General features: G+C 40.5%; 1 protein-coding gene across 2 annotated transcripts in view; it reads right to left on the bottom strand.

The window, feature by feature from the left end:
* The window catches only part of TDRD12 (tudor domain containing 12), an 81436-nt gene that overhangs the window by 23434 nt on the left and 37945 nt on the right, over positions 1-20057 (bottom strand). Inside the window, exons 13-21 of one of the 2 annotated variants that reach the window (XM_007539503.2) lie at positions 19346-19453; positions 16852-17037; positions 11354-11510; positions 10345-10472; positions 6091-6282; positions 5733-5861; positions 4049-4166; positions 2185-2324; positions 1866-2086 (exon numbers count right to left, since the gene is read on the bottom strand). In XM_007539503.2, the coding sequence (XP_007539565.2) occupies positions 1866-2086; positions 2185-2324; positions 4049-4166; positions 5733-5861; positions 6091-6282; positions 10345-10472; positions 11354-11510; positions 16852-17037; positions 19346-19453 (1379 nt within the window). Of the gene's footprint in view, positions 1-1865; positions 2087-2184; positions 2325-4048; positions 4167-5732; positions 5862-6090; positions 6283-10344; positions 10473-11353; positions 11511-16851; positions 17038-19345; positions 19454-20057 lie in introns of those variants that run through there. The other variant, XM_060185670.1, reaches the window with a different exon arrangement.

Raw genomic sequence — 20057 nt, 5'->3', positions numbered from 1 at the left:
AAATCATTATTAAAAATAATAAATAAAATACATTTCTGAAGGATAGATTATGGAGTGTTCTACCAATGTTTTCTTCTGTGTATTTGCTAACTCCTGGTATAACATGTCTTTGATGCCATCTGGAGTTTACGTTTGTGCATGGTGCTGTATTCAGCTTCATTCACCTGCACATTTCAAACACAATTTCCCCAACACCATTTGCTGAAGAGATTCACCTCTATTCATTTTATATTCTGAGTTCTCTTGTGAGAAAATCAATTCCACAGGTGTGGGTACCTATTTCTGGGCTTTCAACTCCACTGGTCTCAGTGTCTATGTTAGTTCTAGGACCAGGTTGTTTTAATTACAGTATCCTTGTAGTAAAATTTGAGGTCATAATGTGATGCCCCAAGTCCTGTTTTTCTCGAGGTTGCTTTGGTGATGCTAGATATGCTCTGGTTCCAGCAAAACTTTTGTCAGGAAATGGCTCACCTAGCAAATTTCATGCCTTACCATGAATGAGGTCCTGGGTCTGAGCCTCGCCACCACATGAGAGTACCATGGGCAGCACCAAGGAGAGAGAGGGAGAAGGCCCACAGATGGTGGAGGGTTCTGAGTCTCTCTCTTCTCCCCTCTGTCCTTACAAAAAGAAATGAAAACCTGAGTAGAGGATGATACTCAAAAGCATTATACAGGTCGGGTAGACACCACAGTGGTTATGCAAAGAAACTCTCATGCCTCAGGCTTCAAAGTCCCAGGTTCAATCCCCCATACCACCATAAGCCAGAGCTGAGCAGTGTTCTGGTTAAAAAAAAAAAAAAAAGCATTATGCATGCATAAGGCCCTTGGTTCCCTCCTCGTTCTGTATTAAAAACAAAAAAGACAAGAGGGCTGAGAGATGTGTACAAGTTATCACTGATGAGGACCCCTGGGTTTGAGCCCCAACCATGTGGGAACACTTGCAGAGGAGGCATTTGAAGAGAAGTGCTATAATGTTACAGTATCTATCTATCCTTCTCTCTCTCTCTCTCTCTCTCTCTCTCTCTCATTAGCTTTACTTATTTATTGGATAGAGACAGCCAGAAATCAAGAAGGAAGGGGATGATAGAGAGACAGGAACTTGCAGCACTGCTTCACCACCCACAAAGCACTCTCTCTGCAGGTGGGGACCAGGGGCTGGAACTCAAGTCCTTGAGCACTGTAACATGTGGGCTCAACCAGATGTGCCACCACCTGGCCACGCTCTGATTATCTCTCTCTCACCTTGTAACAAGAAAAAAAAAATTCAGTGTTGGAGTCATGTATTTGCTAAGTCCCAGTGATAACCCTGATTGGGGAAAAGACAAATGACATAAATAAAAAGGCATGCCACAAAAAAATAATGGTCATATGTACCACAACTACATATAAAGGTATTCAGTATCATTAATTACCAGGGAAACATGAATGAAACCACTAGAATATATTTTATGAACCACTAGAATATATTTTATGAACCTGTCATATACTACTGACAGGTTCATAAAATGGTCACTTTGGAAAAGTTTAACAAGTTACCCCCATAACCCAACAATTTCAATCCAAAGTATGTAACCAAGAAAAATGCCTACATTACACACACACAGTCTCTTTCACAGGGCTAGGGATATATCCTAGTGTTAAGGAATATGCCTTACACGTGTGAAGCACTAGGTTTCACCCAGATACTACAAAAAAAGGCTTATAGCAGCTTCACCATAAAAGTAAAAAAGTTGAAACAGCCCATAGGCCATGACATATTCATAGAAGGAGCTATGAGGCAGAGCATGGTTTGCATAGGCATGAACTGTTATAATGATTCATCAAGCCACTTTATATTGTATCTCAATTTGTAAAAACAGACTTACTTGCAAAAACCAAAAGCCTTAAGATATGGACAAAGAGGCCTCTTAGCTTTCTTGTCTTCTTTGGCTTCTAGAACCCCTGCAGTAAACTCATACAGTTCTGCTGGAATCTTCGCATCTGCTCGCTCCAAGTAGCGTAGGACACCAACTGCATGGCATGCATTTCTCTCCGTCAGCAGCAAGATAGATTTTGTTTTTATACCCCCCTGTTCTGCAGGAGAACCCTAAAATAAGGAGTTAATAAATCATAAGTGGAGTCTAAAATTGTTGTTACACAGAATACACCAGTGGAGGATTCAAAGGTAATAAAAATCAACCGCACCTGTTCATTTAAACACTGAAAATGATCTGACATGCAATGAAGGCGTCCACCAAAAATTTTTGGCGAGGAAGGAAAGCTGAAGTGAATCACACAAGTGGCATCAGTGATGGCCAGTAGTGGTATGCAATCATCAGTTAAGGCTGAAGGAGAGAATTGTTGACAGTTTCAAAGGTGGTTGAAATCTTACTGTATTTATGCAGTTCCAGTCACTATGTTTTTGATTTTTTTTTAAATTGCATTTTACTTTTAAAAAACTTAGTTTATGGTGGTTTGGGAGGTAGCACAGTGGATAAAGCATTGGACTCTCAAGCATGAGGTCCTGAGTTCAATCCCTGGCAGTACATGTACCAGAGTGATGTCTGATTCTTTTTCTTCCTAGCTTTCTCATTAATATATAAATAAAATCTTAAAAAAACACAAAACTTGTTTATGAGAGGAAGAGGAGAAAAATAATCAGAGCATTTCACTCTGGCGTATGTAATGCCAGGAACTTCAGTTCCTCGAGTCCAAGGCTCCATACACACCCTAACCATAAACGTACACACGCACACACATTTTACTTGGTTTTTTTAAAATATTTATTTATTTTCCCTTTTGTTGTCCTTGCTGTGGGGACTTTACTTTTTATATGCTAAAAAAAAAAAAAATCTCCCTATTTTTTGCCAAAAGTGTCAAGTCCAGTGATTAAATTCCAGAAAATGGTGTACCCGCTTAGCTTGAAAAATGACCACTACAAAACTCAAAGCTATAAATATCCATTCTATACTTATTTTATACATTCTGAAATTTTGTATTTCTACTATCAAATGTAAGAATCACCTATTGACATATCACACACACACACACACACACACACCATCCTGATGTTGAAACTCTGGGAAAAATATCTAAACTAAGGATTGCTGTCTACTGACCTGAGAATCTTGGGGGTAACAAGCTTTACCTCAATAACATCTTAGTGATGCTTATTTTCATTTTGAAATGGATATTACTAACAAATTCTCAGTAATCTGGGAAGTGATGAGAAATCAAGAGCTAAAGAGGGCTGTGCGGGGGGGCAGGTGGTGGCATGTTACAACATGCAAGGACCTGGGTTCAAGCCCCCGGTCCCCACCTGCAGATGGAAAGCTTCACGAGTGGTGAAAGAGTGCTGCAGGTGTCTCTCTGTGTCCCCCTGCCCCTCCTCTAACTTCTGGCTGTCTCTATCCAATAAATAAATAATGATAACTTAAAAAATTAAAAAAACAAAGAAAGAAAAAAAGAGGGCTGGGTGGTAGTGTACCAGGTTACAAATACATAGTACAAAGTGCAAGAACCTTCACAAGGATTCTGGTTCGAGCCCTCAGCTCCTCACCTGCAGAGGGGTATCTTCACAAGTGGTGAAGCGGATCCGTTAGGTATTTATTTACCTTTCTTTCTACTATCTACCCTCTCCTCTGAATTTCTCTCTGCCCTATTAAGAAGGAAAAAAAAAAAAGGAATCAAGAGGAAATATATATAAACGAATTGCCAACTTAATTCCTCAGCTCAGCCTTCTTTAAGTATAAGTAGAAACTAAAATACTTATGGGAGTTGGGTGGTAGCACAGTGGGTTAAGTGCACATGGCGCAAAGCACAAGGACTGGTGGAAAGATCCTGGTTCAAGCCCCCGGCTCCTCACCTGCAGGGGAGTTGCTTCACAAGTGGTGAAACAGGTCTGCAGGTGTTTTTCTCTCCCCGTCTTCCCTTCCTCTCTCCATTTCTCTCTGTCCTATCTAACAACAATAACATCAATAACAACAACAACAATAAAACAACAAGGGCAACAAAAGGGAAAATAAATATTAAAAAAGTTTAAAAAAAAAAAAGAAATTAAAACACTTACCTAATACAATGTGAGAGCCAGAACTTAATTTCTTCTTCCACTGTTCTAAAATGCTTTTTAGGTTAAAAATAATTTCTTTATGTATTTTCAAACAAAATATAGAGCTACTTTCTACTACCTAAAAAATGAAACCAAAAAGGGCAGTTGATACTCAGGAATATAAGATTAAAGTCAGTTTTTTTTTTTTAAACCCGTAATTACTGTTACACCAACACACTTACATTTAACCATTTTAAATTATCTTTGAAGGAATTATCTTCAAATTCACTAATTTTGAAGAATGAGGTGACTGCAAAACTTAAACTTCTAAAATTCTAGTGTACATCTAAAAATCTGCTAAGTCTCACTAAAATGAGACCATGCAGTGGTGCAGCTGGCTAAAGCACACATATGCTTTGCGCAAGGAACCTGGTTCGAGCTTCCGCTCCCCACTCACAGTGAGGAAGCTTCACAAGTGGCAAAGCAGGTCTACAGGTGTCTATCTTTCCCTCTCCATTTCTTTCTGTCCTATCCAATAAGATGAGAAAAAAAAATCTCACTAAAACTATTTTCTTTCAAAGCAATACAAATACATACATACCATATTTATGACACTATCATCAACAGGGGCTTTTTTATCATAACTTCTAGTTCAATAGTGCTGAAAAGCAGATGAACTAATTCTCTTATTTTATTTTGTGACTGGGCCCACTCCTACAGTTTAGCACTCATTCATAGACTTGGATTAAGTTAAACTATGTCAGCTTATTTAACTTTTCCAGGTACTAGATATCTTTCAGTGCTTTATATTTTCTTAGAGGATCCAGGGGAGATGTTTTTATATATTTTTATTGAAGCGTTAGGATGGAGACAAAGAAACTGAGATGGAAGGGAAAAAAAAAAAAGACATAGACACCTGGAACACTGCTTCATCACTCATGAAGCTTCCTTCCTGCAGGTGGAGAGGGGGAGCTTGAACTAGGGTTCCTGCACATGGTAACGTGTGCCACCACCCAGCCACCTGTAGGCCAATTTTTCCCTTTCTTTGTCTTCTAGAAAGTGGGGAAACGAGAGAGAAAGACCTCAGTAATACTCTTTTTTAAAAATTATTATTATTATTATTATTATTTTAACCAAAAAACAAAGCACTGTTCAGCTCTGGCTTATGGTGGTGTGGGGGATTGAACCTGGGACTTTGGCGCCTCAGTCATGAGTCTCTGTTTGCATAACCATTGTGCTATCTACCCTCCACCCCTCAGTAATACTCTTATCACCTATGTAACTCCTCTGGTTATATCTATACTACTCCCATGTGGTGCCAGGGCTCAACTCGAGTTTCATGGATGGTACAATGCTCACTCTACTAAGTGAGCTATCTCTGACACCTGGATTTCTGGATAAACAGGATCTTTTTAATGCTTTACAAGAACAAAATACAAAACATGTTTCCTGTGAGGAACATTTACTTTAATGGAAAGGGCTGTCTCACCAAAATGACTTCTCTCCTCAATGTCAGGTCTCCGGTTATCCTTTGTCAATGTTGTCAGGACTTTGCTGCAGAGCCCACCTTCTCTTCTGACTGCTGTTAAGCTTGTAAAATGTTATTCCCTTGTCAAATATTTAACTGCCCTCAAAATTTTGATGACCTGAGTTTCAACCAGAGTTTAAATGAACAGTGAGAATGTTTCTATGTTTAGAAACTTACCTTGCACACTACTTCTGTTTCAGCTACAGAACAAGTGAAAATCAAGGTCTTTTGTGCTTGAGTTGGGATGAAGTCAAGGGTTTGTAACAAAGTAGAGGTTTTTTCCGTCTCCAGGCAAAGATGCACTACCTAATAATGAAGTACAAAAACTGTGATTATTTTAAAATGTTCAAGGCACTTCAATGTTCACTTTTCATAGGGAAGCTACATTTTAAGAATGCACAGGAAGTATAAAATTTAAATGCACAATAATAGACAAGTATATAAAGTTAACGTATTTTAACATTTCATTTTTAAAAAATAAAGATAAGCATTCCAGAGTTCATCAGTCCCCCACCACACACCCACGAAAGCATACCTGCTGGACACTGCCATAGAGAGCAGCCTCTTCCAAAGCTGTGATTACAATGTAGGGGTCATTCATGAACTCTTTGATCAAATGTTCTATATGTCTGTTCCAATGAACGCCAACTGCAACAATCTGATGTGGTGCAGACTCCCTCTCGTCAATATCAATGTTTTTTTTAAAGTTATCTAATATAGCAAACATCTAAAAAGGTAAGTAAAATAATCTCATGAGTACAATTATTTCATTTGCACAGAATATAAAAGGTTAATTATTATATATGTTATTTTTAAAATTAAAAAAATACTTATTTAAGCTCAAACCCAGGTCCTTGTAAAGTACAATGTGTGGGCTCCAGCAGGTGTGTCACCACACAGCCACTTTTTAACTGACTCATTAATGAAAAGAGAAAAAGAGGGATAAAGAATAGGAAAGCTTCCAATGGAGGGAATGGGATGTAGAACTTAGGTGGTGGGAACTATGAGGAATTGTGCCCCTCTTATGCAATGGACTTGTTGATCATTAATTAAATCAATAAAAATTTTTTAAAAATAGAGAGAGAACCCAAGCATCACTTAGTATATGCAGTGCCTGTGGTCAAACCCCAAACTCCAACCCCAAACTCCACGCAACCAAGTGTGGAGAAGGACTTTCCAAATATGCATGTAAAGAGAAAAGCTCAGGGTAGGGATATAGCAAAGAAAATCTCATGCCTGAAGCTCCAAAGTTCCAGGTTTAATCCACCACACTGCCATAAGCCAGAGCTGATCAGTGCTCTGGTTAAAATAAAGGTGGGGGGAGAGGGGCAGACAGAGATACAGAGAAAAGTTCAAAAGGGGAAATTTTTAAGTACAAAGAACATGGGGGAAATAGGTGTAACAAATGTAACAAAGGATTAACTTCAGTTTGTAAACAGTTTTTTAAAACTTTTTAAAAGTGTTTTATTTTATTGTTGAGAGAGATGGAAGGACACAGAGAAACACCAGAGCACTGCTCAGCTCTGGCTTATGGTGGTGCGGGGAATTGAACCTGGGACTTCGGAACCTCAGGTGTGACAGTCTCTTTGCATAACCATGATGCTATCTACCCCTTCGGTGTAAACAGGTTTTACAAACTGGTTAGAAAAAGATGACCTCAGAGAATCGGGTGGTAGTGCAGTGGGTTAAGTGCAAGTGGCGCAAAGCGCAAGGACCGGCAAAAGGATCCCAGTTCGAGCCCTGGCTCCCCACCTGCAGGGGAGTCACTTCACAAATAGTGAAGCAGGTCTGCAAGTGTCTATCTTTCTCTCCCAATCTTTTGTCTTCCCCTCCTCTCTCCATTTCTCTCTGTCCTAGCCAAAAATGACATCATCAACAATAACTGCAACAATAAAACAACAAGGACAACAAAAGGAATAAATATTTTTTAAAAATCCAAAAAATAAAAAAGATTAACTCAACAACAGAAAATCAGTAAAGGAAACCAACAACAGCTCAGAAGAATGGATACAAATGACCAGTATGAATTCATATTTAAACTAACAAGTAGTCAAGGAAATACAGCTTGAGTTTATGAGATGCCATGGATGTTGCTGAGGACTTATTCTGATGCAGTCTCCGCCCGCAGGTTTTTCTATGCTCCGCTAAATCCTAGAGTGCCCCCTTTCAACCAATCCTGGCTGCGCCCCCAGGTTTTTCTATGCCCCGCTAAATCCTAGAGTGCCCCCTTTCAACCAATCCTGGCCCTACACGTCACCCCTGGTTGTCGCCCAATAAAAAGCCCCCTCACCCCTCCCTTCTCTCTCTCTGGGCTCTCGGCTCTCCCTCTCTGAGGTCTCGCTCCCTGCTCCCCCCCCCTCCCCCCCCCCCCCCCCCCCCGTGGTCGGCCATTGCTGGCTGGCTCCACGTGGTCTGAACCAAATCTCCCCCCCATCCTATAATAAAGATCTGTGTACCCCTTTGCTCTGGACGTCTGCTCTCTTCTCCGCGGTGCAGCCCGACACCAGACCACCTCAACAACACATGGATTTAACAATCAGACTGGAGAATCAAGGTTCTCCTACTGACAAAGATACAGAGAATGTGCTGTGGTGGCACCTTCCTAAATGAATACAAACTGGTGAACATTTTGTAAGACAAAATGCAGTACAGTGGACATACGTTTAAGATCAGAGCCTTCGGGGGAATTTGAAAGCCTTGCCCACACAGTAAGACAGCTTGGATTTGAACCTGGGGTCATCATTACTCCACATGAATGCTCTTTATCATCATATAATAAGAATTTTTTTTCACTTTTTAAAGATTTTCTTATCTTTATTAGATAGAGACAGCCAGAAATTGAGAGAAGGGGGAGATAGAGAGAAAGAGACACAGAGAGATACCTGCAGTCTTGCTTCACCACTTGCAAAGTTTCTGCCCTAGAGATAGGGTCCGGGGCCTAGAACCTGATTCCTTGCAAATTATAACATATGTTCAACCAGGTATGCCACCACCCAGCCCTTATTCGTGTAATAAGAAGTCAGTCTTTGGGAGTCTGGCAGTAGCGCAGCAAGTTAAGTGCAGGTGGCACAAAGCGCAAGGACTGGCCTAAGGATCCCGGTTTGAGCCCCCGGCTTCCCCCTGCAAGGGAGTCACTTCACAAGCAGTGAAGCAGGTCTGCAAGTGTCTATCTTTCTCTCCCCCAGTCTTCCCCATCTCTCTCCATTTCTCTCTGTCCTATCCAACAATGACAACATCAATAACAATAATAACTACAACAATAAAACAACAAGGACAACAAAAAGGAATAAATATTTTAAAAAGTCAGTCTTTGATACACCAACCCTGTTCCTAGGGATTTACCCAAAGGAAATCACGCAGAAAAGACAAATGCTCATTATTATTATTACACAAATAATAATGTTAAAAAATACAGCAGCTTTAACATAAATTATGTTATATCCTTAGGTGTAATACCTATTGCCATCAGAATTATCACTATAGAACAGTTAGTCAAAGTATAATGCTGTCTACTGAAAACTGTAAACTACAAATACAGAAGATAATATTCTGGTATTGCTATTTAGATTATTTAACAGCAAGAACTACAAAAAAGGAAGTACTCAAAATAATAACAACAGTTTCACAGAAGACAAACTGATACTGAAGCTTTTCAAGTATTTTTTTCTTTCTTTCCTTCCATTTTTTTAATATTTCATTTATTTATTAATGAGAGAGATAGGAGGAGGGAAAGAACCAGACACCTCTCTGGCACATGTGCTGCCAGGGATTGAATTTAGGACCTCAAGCTTGAGAGTCCAGTGCTTTATTCACTGCACCACCACCTGGACCACTATTTCTGAAATTTTCTAAAGTAAGAAGCATTGCTCCCATAATCTGGAAATATTAAATATTTTAGAAAAATCTCCCTGGGAAAGAAGTTTTGCTCTTCAAAGAAAATAATGGGGGGGGGGGGTTGGGCGGTGGCGCAGTGGGTTAAGCGCATGTGGCGCAAAGCGCAGGGACCACCTTCTTCTTCTAGCCCTTGCCCTTCTTCCATAGCCAGTCAACAGCGTCAGGTTGAAAGCTGTCAGGAGCTGCTTGTTGCTGGCTTTGAAAGTGACTGGGACCACCTTAAGGATCCCGGTTCGAGCCCCCGGCTCCCCACCTGCAGGGGAGTCGCTTCACAGGCGGTGAAGCAGGTCTGCAGGTGTCTGTCTTTCTCTCTCCCTCTCTGTCTTCCCCTCCTCTCTCCATTTCTCTGTCCTATCCAACAACGAACAACATCAACAATGGCATCAACAATGGCAACACAACGAGGCTACAACAACAAGGGCAACAAAAAGGGGGAAAAAATGGCCTCCAGGAGCAGTGGATTCATGGTGCAGGCACTGAGCCCAGCAATAACCCTGGAGGAAAAAAGAAAGAAAGAAAGAAAGAAAACAATGGGAAGGAACTGTGGATAGATGTTCTCTCTTTTTAAAAGGAAAATTGCTTTCAGAGTAACCAGCTTCTTCACTAGACACCTTTCCTCAATCTTTTTTATTTATTTTTTATTTTTGAGTGAGATGAAGAGAAAGACACAAGAGAGAAACACCAGAGCACTGCTCAGCAATGGCTTATGGTGGTGCGGGAGATTGAACCCGGGACTTTGGAGCCTCAGGCATGAGCATCTCTTTGCATAACCATTATGCTATCTACCCTCACCCTACCTTTCCTAAATCTTAAAAGCAGTTACAGGTTTAAATATATTTGTTTGTATGCAAACGTTTCTGAGAAGCAATGGCTTCTAAATGGATGCCTTACTTACTTGTTCATTAGCTTCAAAGAATAATACTTCTACCTCATCCAGAATGAGGTGACAGAGTCTAAGAAATAACAAGCTTTGATACTGGAGAAGTCTCAGGAGGCTATGTGGTGTTGTAACAATCACATCACCTACATTTAAAAAAAAAAATTGATATTTTAGATTTCCCAGGTTTTTTTTTTCCTATCTCCCTTGCTAAAATTCTACATAATTCCTACAAATGTCATTTATTTACCTACTGGGGGAGCAGATGTGTAATTTCGCTGCTCCGAGTCTTTTATTTATTTGTTTGTTTGTTTTTTGCCTCCAAGGTTATCACTGGGGCTCAGTGCCAACACTATCAATCCACCACTCCTGGCAGTCTTTTTTTTTTTTTTTTTCCATTTTATTGGACAGGACAGAGAGAAATTGAGAAAGGAGGGGGAAGATAAGGGAAAAGATGAGACATTTACAGACCTGCTTCACTGACAGTGAAGCGTCCCTCCTATAGATAGGGAGTTTTTTTTTTAAATTCAGTTAGAGGGGGAAGAGACAGACTAGCAGTGAAGCTTCTTGTTACCACAGAGCCTCACTTGTGCTGTCAGGACTCAAATCCAGGTTACAGATATGGCAAGGCAGACACCCTACAGCTAGGAATGTCTCCTATTCGAACAAACAAACAATTCATGTGAGGCTAGTCTCTCACCTTCCCAGACTAATTCTGTCATTATCTGATTCAGGTCTGGGCTCCTAACAAGGCTCTGTGTTTCTGAGTGGCATAGCAGGTCAGCATATAACAAACAGGGTACTCAATGAATAATTTGTAAGTAGATGGCACTACATGGCATTCTCAGTAAAAAGCAGTAAACCTACATCTAACCTTCCTATACCCCCAGAAATAATTGAAAGGTGAGGTCTGGACAAGTGACTATTGGCTACAATACCACACAAGTCTCAGTTCTCCCAGTTCTGCCTGTGCAGCTTTCTCGATGCTTTCTAAGGGCCAAAAAGAGCTTGAAAAACAGGTGCTTACATCCCCTTGGAAGTTTTATATTCTTGGCTTCGTCTTTGTGTAGTCCAATTGTTAATAACACCGGGTGAAGAGGCCTGGAGGACAAATTATAGTCTCCTAATAATTCAAAAATAAACTGGGCCTTCTTCCATCCGGGGCACACGATGACTGCCAGAGGCTGCAGAGACAAATGTAATTTCACTTAATTCTGGACAAAAGTTAGACTGAATACATAGCACATGTGAAGCACATAGAACATCCTACACAGTGTAAACACCAAGGAATTTTTTGCTGTCATGTCAAAGTTAAAAGTGAAATCTCATTAATAGGGATTTAGACACAACAATTCATGTTTTCTTAGGGCTTACACTAAGTCTTTTACAAGTACTAATTCATTTGGTTCTTAACACACTCTTACATGGCTGAAACCATTACTGTTTCAGTTCACAGATAAAGAGTCTGGTGAAATGAATGGCCAAAACTGCACAGCTAGCACGTGGTAGCAAAAGGATTTGAACCTAGGAAGTCTGGCTCTAGAACTCAAAGTACTGGGAGTCGGGCAGTAGTGCAGCAGGTTAAGCACAGGTGGCGCAAAGCTCAAGGACCAGCGTAGACATCCCGGTTCAAGCCCCCGGCTTCCCACCTGCAGGGGAGTCGCTTTACAGGTGGTGAAGCAGGTCTGCAGGTATCTTTCTCTCTCTCTCTCTGTCTTCCCCTCCTCTCTCCCATTTCTCTCTATCCTATCCAACAATGACGACATCAATAACAATAACAATAACTATAACAATAAAAAAAAAACAAGGGCAACAAAAGGGAAAATAAATATAATAAAAAATTTTAAAAACTCAGGCTACTAAGCTCACCTGTGTTATCTCCCATCTATCATTCACCTTCTTAAAAAAAGGGGGGGGGATCAGGTGGTAGCACAGTGGGTTAAGCACACATGGCAAAGTGTTAAGGATTCCAGTTCAAGGCCCTGGCTCCCCACCTGCAGGGGAGTCACTTCACAGGCAGTGACACACGTCTGCAGGTGTCTTTCTCTCCCCGTCTTTCCCTCCTTCCCATTTCTCTCTGTCCTATCCAATGATGACATCAATAACAACAACAATAACTACAACAATAAAACAAGAGCAACAAAAGGGAATAAATAAATATTTTTTTTAAAAAAGAAGAATCCACTGTAAGAAGTAGAACTATGCAGGTGCAGATTGCCAGTAGTAGCTCTAGAAGTAAAGGAGAAAACGGAACATCTCTTGATCTTACTCATGGACAGAAGTTGAGAAATAAGAACAGAAAGGAAAACACAAAGCAGAACTTGGACTGGGTTTGGTGTGTTACACCAAAGTAAAGGAATCTGGGGTGGAGAGGAAGGGCTTTCAGGTCCTGGTGCATGATGTCTATAGAGGAGAACCTAGGTGGGGGATTAAAATGTCTTACAGAAAACTAAGAAATTTAATACATGTAGCAACAACTGTATTTACTGTTCACTGAAATACCATTAGTCCCACCAATAAAAAAATTTAAAAAGAAAAAGAAAATAACATCTCTTCCTTAGGAGACTATTTCAGGGCCATCTGGTCTGCTCTCCACTACCCCAGATATTTCCTGAGATCTGACATTCTGAGACACAAATCTACCTGAAGGCAAGAATATCTCCTCTTTCCTTTATATAGATTCAAGAGGAGCACCAGTCTCAAGGGCTAATTGGGCTGGTGGTGGAGACATGAAGAAAGGACAGTGCTTGAGAGTGAGATCATCCTATATTCATCCTTCTGTTTCTGACTTATTTCACTTAACATGATTTCTTCAAGATCTATCCAAGATGGGCTGAAAATGGTGAAATCACCAGTTTTTAATACATGAGTAGTATTCCATTGTGTATACAGACCACAACTTGCTCAACCACTCCATCTGTTGTTGATCTCACTCTCAGGCAGAAGTTGAAAACAAGATCAGAAGAGAAAACACAAGTAGAACCTGAACTGGAGTTGGTGTACTGCACCAAAGTAAAAGACTCTGGGGTGGGGGGGAAGGGTACAGGTCCAAAAAGGATGACAGAAGACCTGGTGGGGGTTGTATTGTTATGCAGAAAACTGAGAAATGTTATGCATGTACAAACTATTGCATTTATTGTCAAATGTAAAACGTTAATCCCCGGGCGGAGGGTAGATAGTATAATGGTTATGCAAAGAGACTCTCATGCTTGAAGCTCCAAAGTCCCAGGTTCAATCTCCTGCACCATCATAAACCAGAGCTGACCAGTGAGTGCTCTGGTTAAAAAAAAAAAAAAAATTAATCCCCCAAAATAAATAAACAAATAAATAAATAAATAAAAGGACAGTGCTACATTAAGAGAAGCAAGATGTGGGCCTTCTTTAGAGCTTGTTTGGAGGTTCCAGCAATGGAGTGCAGCTGCTTGTATACACTTGATCAGTAGATCCCTATTCAGGGAAGGTCGTCCTCGACTTCCTCTTCAACCGATGGCAAAGTTTCAGAAGGTGAGGGAGGAAGGAGACACCCACCTAGCGAGTCAGATCAGATGAATCAACCCTGGCAATCAATGGGGTGACAGATGTGCATGCGTGCACATGTATTTACCTATTTAACCAGAGCACTGCTCAGCTCTGGCTTATGGTGGTGCAGGGGACTGAACCTGGAACTTTGGAACCTCGGGGATGAGAGTCTCTGCACAACTATCATGCTATCTCCCTCCACCCTAACACAGTTGTATTTCACTGGCAGGAGTGAGCTGCTAACTGATGTGAATGTAACTATTAAATTTATACATCAACACATAACAATGACTAATGCAGATTTTTCAAAGAGAAAACATTAAACTATATAGCATAATTAGAAATAAGTGAGTGAGGTCTGGTCAGTAGTACAGTGGGATAAGCGCACATGGTGCAAAGCATAAGCACAAGGACTGGTCTAAGGATCCTGGTTCGAGCCTCTGGCTCCCCACCTGCGGGGGGGGGGGGTCACCTCACAAGCGGTGAAGGAGGTCTGCAGGTCCAGGTCTTTCTCTCCCCGTCTTCCCCTCCCCGTCTTCCCGTCCTCTCTTGTTTTCTCTCTGTTCTAGCCAACAACGAAATGACAGCAATAACAACTACAACAATAATAAACAATAAGGGCAACAAAAGGGAAAAAATAGCAGAGGGTTCGTAGTACAGGTACTGAGCCCCAGTGATAACCCTGGAGGCAAAAAAAAATACATAAATAAAATTTTTTTAAAAAAGAAAGAAGTATCTTCCTTAAAAGGCAAGTCTAAGATTTTTTTTTTTTTTTTTCATTTCTTACTGGTATCTTTTCTCTTATAATATGGTATAGTCTTTGTAAAAGAGGTTCAGAGATGTAATAAATGCCACTTCACTTAACAACCCAAAACCAGCAAGGCAAGTCAGAACCCCACCATCATTTGATTTTCATTCCCTGTTTCTCACCTTTCCATCAGTTTTCTCCAATATTTCCACAAGGAAAAAATTAAACAGAATGCTAAGACAGTGTGCAGTGTTAGGAGAAGACTTAAATATGGCACCAGATGACAGAAAACTTGTAGTTTAACCCTATTTTTACCACCTGTTACCGTGTTATACCATGGACCTGGGAGTGCTTAGTAGGAAGGGTTAAGTTACAGCTCGGAATGGAAACCTGGTACCACATGATGGTAGCAAGCACAACAGCAGGGGAACTCCACAGATGATGGAACAGTGATTTGGAGTCCTTCCCCCTCTTTCTTTTCTCCCGTTCCTGAAAATACAGTACAAAAGCTGGGCTAGGGAAGAGGTGTAAGGCCTATCACATAGAACCAGGTGGTAGTGTACCCAGTAAAGCACATACATGATCATCACCACGCATGAGAACCCGGGCACAAGCTCCAGGCCCCACCTGTAGGGGGACCGTTCACAGTCGGTGTGGAGCAGTACAGCAGGAGACTCTCCTCTCTGCCACTTACTCTCTCCCTCTCTAAATCTGTCTTCTAGCAAAAGCAAAAAAAAAAAAAAGGGGGGGAATACTGGGAGCAGTGAAACATTCATGTAGCAATAAAGCCCTAGCAATAAACCTGGTTGCAAGAAGTAAGAAAATAAAACAAGTATCACACATGCATGAGGCTCTTGGTTCATTCCCCTAGTACATGTGAAAAAGAATTATACTAACAACTGGTGGAGGTGAAGTCAAGTGTGCTGTCTGACAGAGTCCGGGAAGGCTGGGACTGCCTGCAAAGCAGGAAGTCCTAGACCAAACTGAAGCTATTCATCCTTTTGTTTTCAATTACATTGGTAATTTGAGGACCTATTGGCTACATTGGAAAATACACAAATATTACCTGGGGAAATAAAAAGAGATCCCCAGGGTTGAATGTTATGCATGTACAAACTACTGTATTTACTGTTGAATGTAAAACATTAATTCTCCAATAAAGAAATTAAAAAAAAAAAAGAGATCCCCAGGGGAAGTACATAGTAACAATTATGGCAGTGGGTATAACAAGACTAAAATTGGCCTAGGAGCAGAAGCTGCTGTACTCATTAAAAGGCTTGCAAAAGACGAACTATTTGTCACCAATGCAGTTCAATTAACTGGACTCAGAGCAAAAACAAGAACCATGGGTTCCTCCCACAACACAAGGGCCTCCATGTGTGTGCTTACTTTACAGCAGAAGATTTCTCTAGGTAGACAGTTTACTAGATATTATAGAAGGCATGGTCTAAATGATCTAGTTAGACCCATGCAAGAATGGGTTAAGAAGAAAAGCTATTAGATTGAATTCCAGGGAGGAATGCTCATTCATACAGATTTTCAAAACAGGGAGATGGTCAAAACACAGATAGTCAATTCAAGGGAACTTTCAATGGAAGATTAGGCTGTCCCAGACCAAGGAAACTTTCTAAGGAAAGTAAACCTAGAATAAGAGTAATAATAATGTTTAAGGTTTTTTTGATGACTAATGAAAATAATCATGCATGATGTCAACTGTATCCTTGATGTTAATAAAAATAATCTTGCATAATGTCAACTGTATCTAGGTGAAAAGTGTTTCAAAATCTGCAGAGGGATGCCAGAGGTGCCTCTCTCCTGCAAATGAAGCAGCTGACATCTCTCACTTCATTACTGCCGACGCCCTTTTTCCTTCAGGAAATACCCTAATTACCTGCCGAGGCTGGCCCCCAACAAACAACTTTACATGACTTTAATTTTCTCACCTATAGAGAGTAAGAACAATACGCAGTCTAGCCACTTCATAGAGGTGCAATGATAATTGGCTGAATTGAATCAGTGAAGTAGTTACTTAACATATATCTTTGAGCACCAACTCTCTTGACTCCACCAGTGGTTCTCAATGGGAGTTCAAGGTGAGAATCTGTGACTAAAGTAGGAGGAGAGTTTCTGTCCTGCCAGTTTAGAAATGAAATGAGTAATGTAACCTTACCTTTGCCAAAGATGAGGTGCAAAATTTTAAATAGATATATATTTAAACCCACCATTTTGTTGTAAAACAAAAATTGTCTTCAACTTACTCCATTTCTACTTGGTAATGACTTGTAGCTGCCCCCCGTTTGCAAAACTGTAAGCACTGGTGGAAGGTACAACAAAGGGTCATTTCCACAATGAGCAATGATGACCACATCACAACCACGTGCTATTGGAGGCCAAGAGTAAGATTCAGTGTGGCTAGGTCCTGGGAACTTATTTCTCTGAAGAGCCTACAAAACACGAAAATAAATAAATAAAACAAAATGATAATATATAAAGTAAAGAAAATGAACAAAAACTCCAACTCTTTATTCACTTTATCCCAACAATCACTACACACAGATATCCCCAATATTTAAGTTGAAAAAAAAATTCCCTGAGGGGTCAGGCAGTGGCACACCTGATTAAGCGTACACTTTATAGTGTGAAAGTCCCAGGTTCAAGCCTCTGGTCCCTACCTGCTGAGGAAAAGCTTCAAGAGTGGTGAAGCAGGGCTACAAGTATCTATCTCTTTCCCTCTCTGTATCTCCCTACCCTCTCTCAATTTCTGTCTCTATAAAATATTAAATGTAAAATATAGATAATAAAAAAAAAGAAAGGAAAATTCCCTAAATCTTTTTTCAGTACCACTCCTGACAGGTTGTTCTAGGCTTCAAATTAAAAAGATCTAAGAAATTATTAACCCAGGTACTTAAAGTCACTGGAGCAAAAATATGGTCAATTCTCCTTTTCTACTTAATACTCTGCCAGCACATCAGCTTCACTAGTAACCTTTTGAAAGCATGTATTTTTTTTAATGTAACTGTCACTGTAACTGCCACAACATTCCAACAGAGTACAGTCCTCCAGTCAGACTGTCGCTGGCTAAGCTCATTAGCAGCGCTATCTCCCTCAAGTCCTCATCCCACCTCCTGAGCAGTTGCGGAGACCAGCACTAATTAATCTGCACCTGCCATGCAGCAGGCTCACTGAATCTTTCAGCTCGTGACTCAGGTCGCCTTGCCTCTTGATTTACTTTTTTGTTCTAGCAGAGAATTCAGTAACTTCCTGAAAGAGGTTACAGAGGGAGGAGAGCTGTTTTTGAGATTTTGCTGTCTGAAAATGTTTTCATTCTGTCTTCAAACTTCAGTGGTAGTATGGACCTTCAGACAAGGATAAGTTTTCAATCGGATTCTGAAGCCATTCTGACTCTTGGTCCTACATGTGAAATCAATTTCTTTTCTCAGGAATCTATTGTGATCTCGGAATCCCTCCAACTAGAGCCTTCACTGTGTTTGCTCTCAAGTTTCCTGGTTGTGCTGGACCTGTGGTAAGTACATTCCTAAAACTTCCATGGGGGCCGTGGTGGTGGTGCACCTGGTTGAGTGCACATGTTACAATGTGCAAGGACCTGAGTTCGAGGCCCCAGCCTCCACCTGCACGGGGGCAAAGCCTTGCCTCTCTATCACCCCCTTCCATCTTGGGACCTGGTGGTGGTGCACCTGGTTAAGTGCACATTACAATGCACAAGGACCCAGGTTCTAGCCTCCAAGCCCTCACCTGCAGGGGGAAAGCTTTTCGAGTGGTAAAGCAGTATTTCAGGTATCTGTCTCATTCTAAGAAGCAGAGAAGACAAAGTTCACAACTCCACCCACTTTATCCATTCCATTTTTTTTCTTTTTTACTGTGTACTGTTCAGCTCTGCTCTGGTTTATGGGGGTGTGGGGAACTGAACCTGGGACTTTAAAGCCTGAGGCATGAGAGACTTTTTGCATAACCATTATGCTATCTACCCCGAGCCCTCCATTCCCTTTCACTATTACATGAGCCACACTCTGCTAGTGCTTTTCATCTTATAAAAGCCTACAGAAAACTCTTGCCTGGGAATTGGGTGGTAGCACAGTGGGTTAAACACACGTGGCATGAAGCGCAAGGACCAGCATAAGGATCCCGGTTTGAGCCCTGGCTCCCCACCTGCAGGGGAGTCGCTTCACAGGCGGTGAAGCAGGTCTGCGGGTGTCTTTCTCTCCCCGTTTTCCCCTCCTCTCTCCATTTCTCTCTGTCCTATCCAACAACAATGACATCATCAACAACAATAAAATAACAAGGGCAACAAAAGGGAAAATAAATAATATTTTTTTTTTAATTCTTGCCTTTCTATTCATCCTTGTGGTTTTATTTTTCGTAAGTATTTAAATCTTTCTTCTAGCAGAAAGTAAACAAACATGTATGATCAATTTACTAAATGAAACCACTGGTTCAAAAAGCAATTTTGGTTAAATTGCTAACAAGTTATGTTAACAACTGTCCTGACAAGCTCCTTTCTAGAAGCACATCTAAAAAATTATTTAAGAAAACCACTTGAGTTATACAATGTTTTTCCCACAAATGAATAATCATGACAAATGAATCATATGACAGTAACCTGGACTTAAAAAATTCATGAGAAATTAAGAGCTTGAAAGACAATTTCAAAAGCCAAGAAATTAATACAATAAACTTACTAGAAATCATTTGCTAAAAGAAGTCAATTTTCCTTTCTTTTAGCAGCATTTTTACCTTTTTCAGCTCTGCAGAAATTGGCGACTTGTCAAGGGATAAGCAAGGCTCAATCTTGTTTCGGAGCACAACTAAGGGCTGCTGTGTGCCTGACTTCAACTTCTGCAACTAAAAGAATAAGTATGCTAGATGCCTCTTCCCTGAGCACAATGGAAAAGCTTATGGAAATGAAGAAAATATAAGAACTTGAGTTCAGTGTAAAGATGTCAATATATATGCTTATCAAGAAACACTTAAAATACCAAGATAAAAGACAGATCATCTACTACCCAAATTAAAAAATGAAAACTGCTCTAAAGCTTTATGTTGAACTGAAATTCTTCAGGTATAGTTTCCTATATAAAGGAATTCCCTTCTAATCCCAAGTCTACAGAAAAGAAAGAGTAAGATCATTAAAATAAGCAGTGGCCTAGTGAAATAGCTCACTTGGGCAGTGTGCTGCTTTGTCGTGTGCATAACCCAGGCTTGAGACTGGGGCCCACCACATTGAAAGGAGCTTCATTGCTGTGAAATCTTTCAGCACTCACTCTACTCTCTCTCCATAAATACACACACACACACACACACACACACACATACTACTCTCTCTCAATACACACACACACACACATACACACACTCTACTCTCTCTCCATAAATACACACACACACATACTCATCATTATATATATATATAATAAATGAATGAAATAATTAGTACTAGGCATTTTTT

The sequence above is a fragment of the Erinaceus europaeus genome, chromosome 2 (genome assembly GCF_950295315.1).
Source record: "Erinaceus europaeus chromosome 2, mEriEur2.1, whole genome shotgun sequence".
NCBI classification, from domain to species: Eukaryota; Metazoa; Chordata; class Mammalia; order Eulipotyphla; family Erinaceidae; genus Erinaceus; species Erinaceus europaeus.
This window is presented reverse-complemented; position numbering and strand designations above follow the sequence as displayed.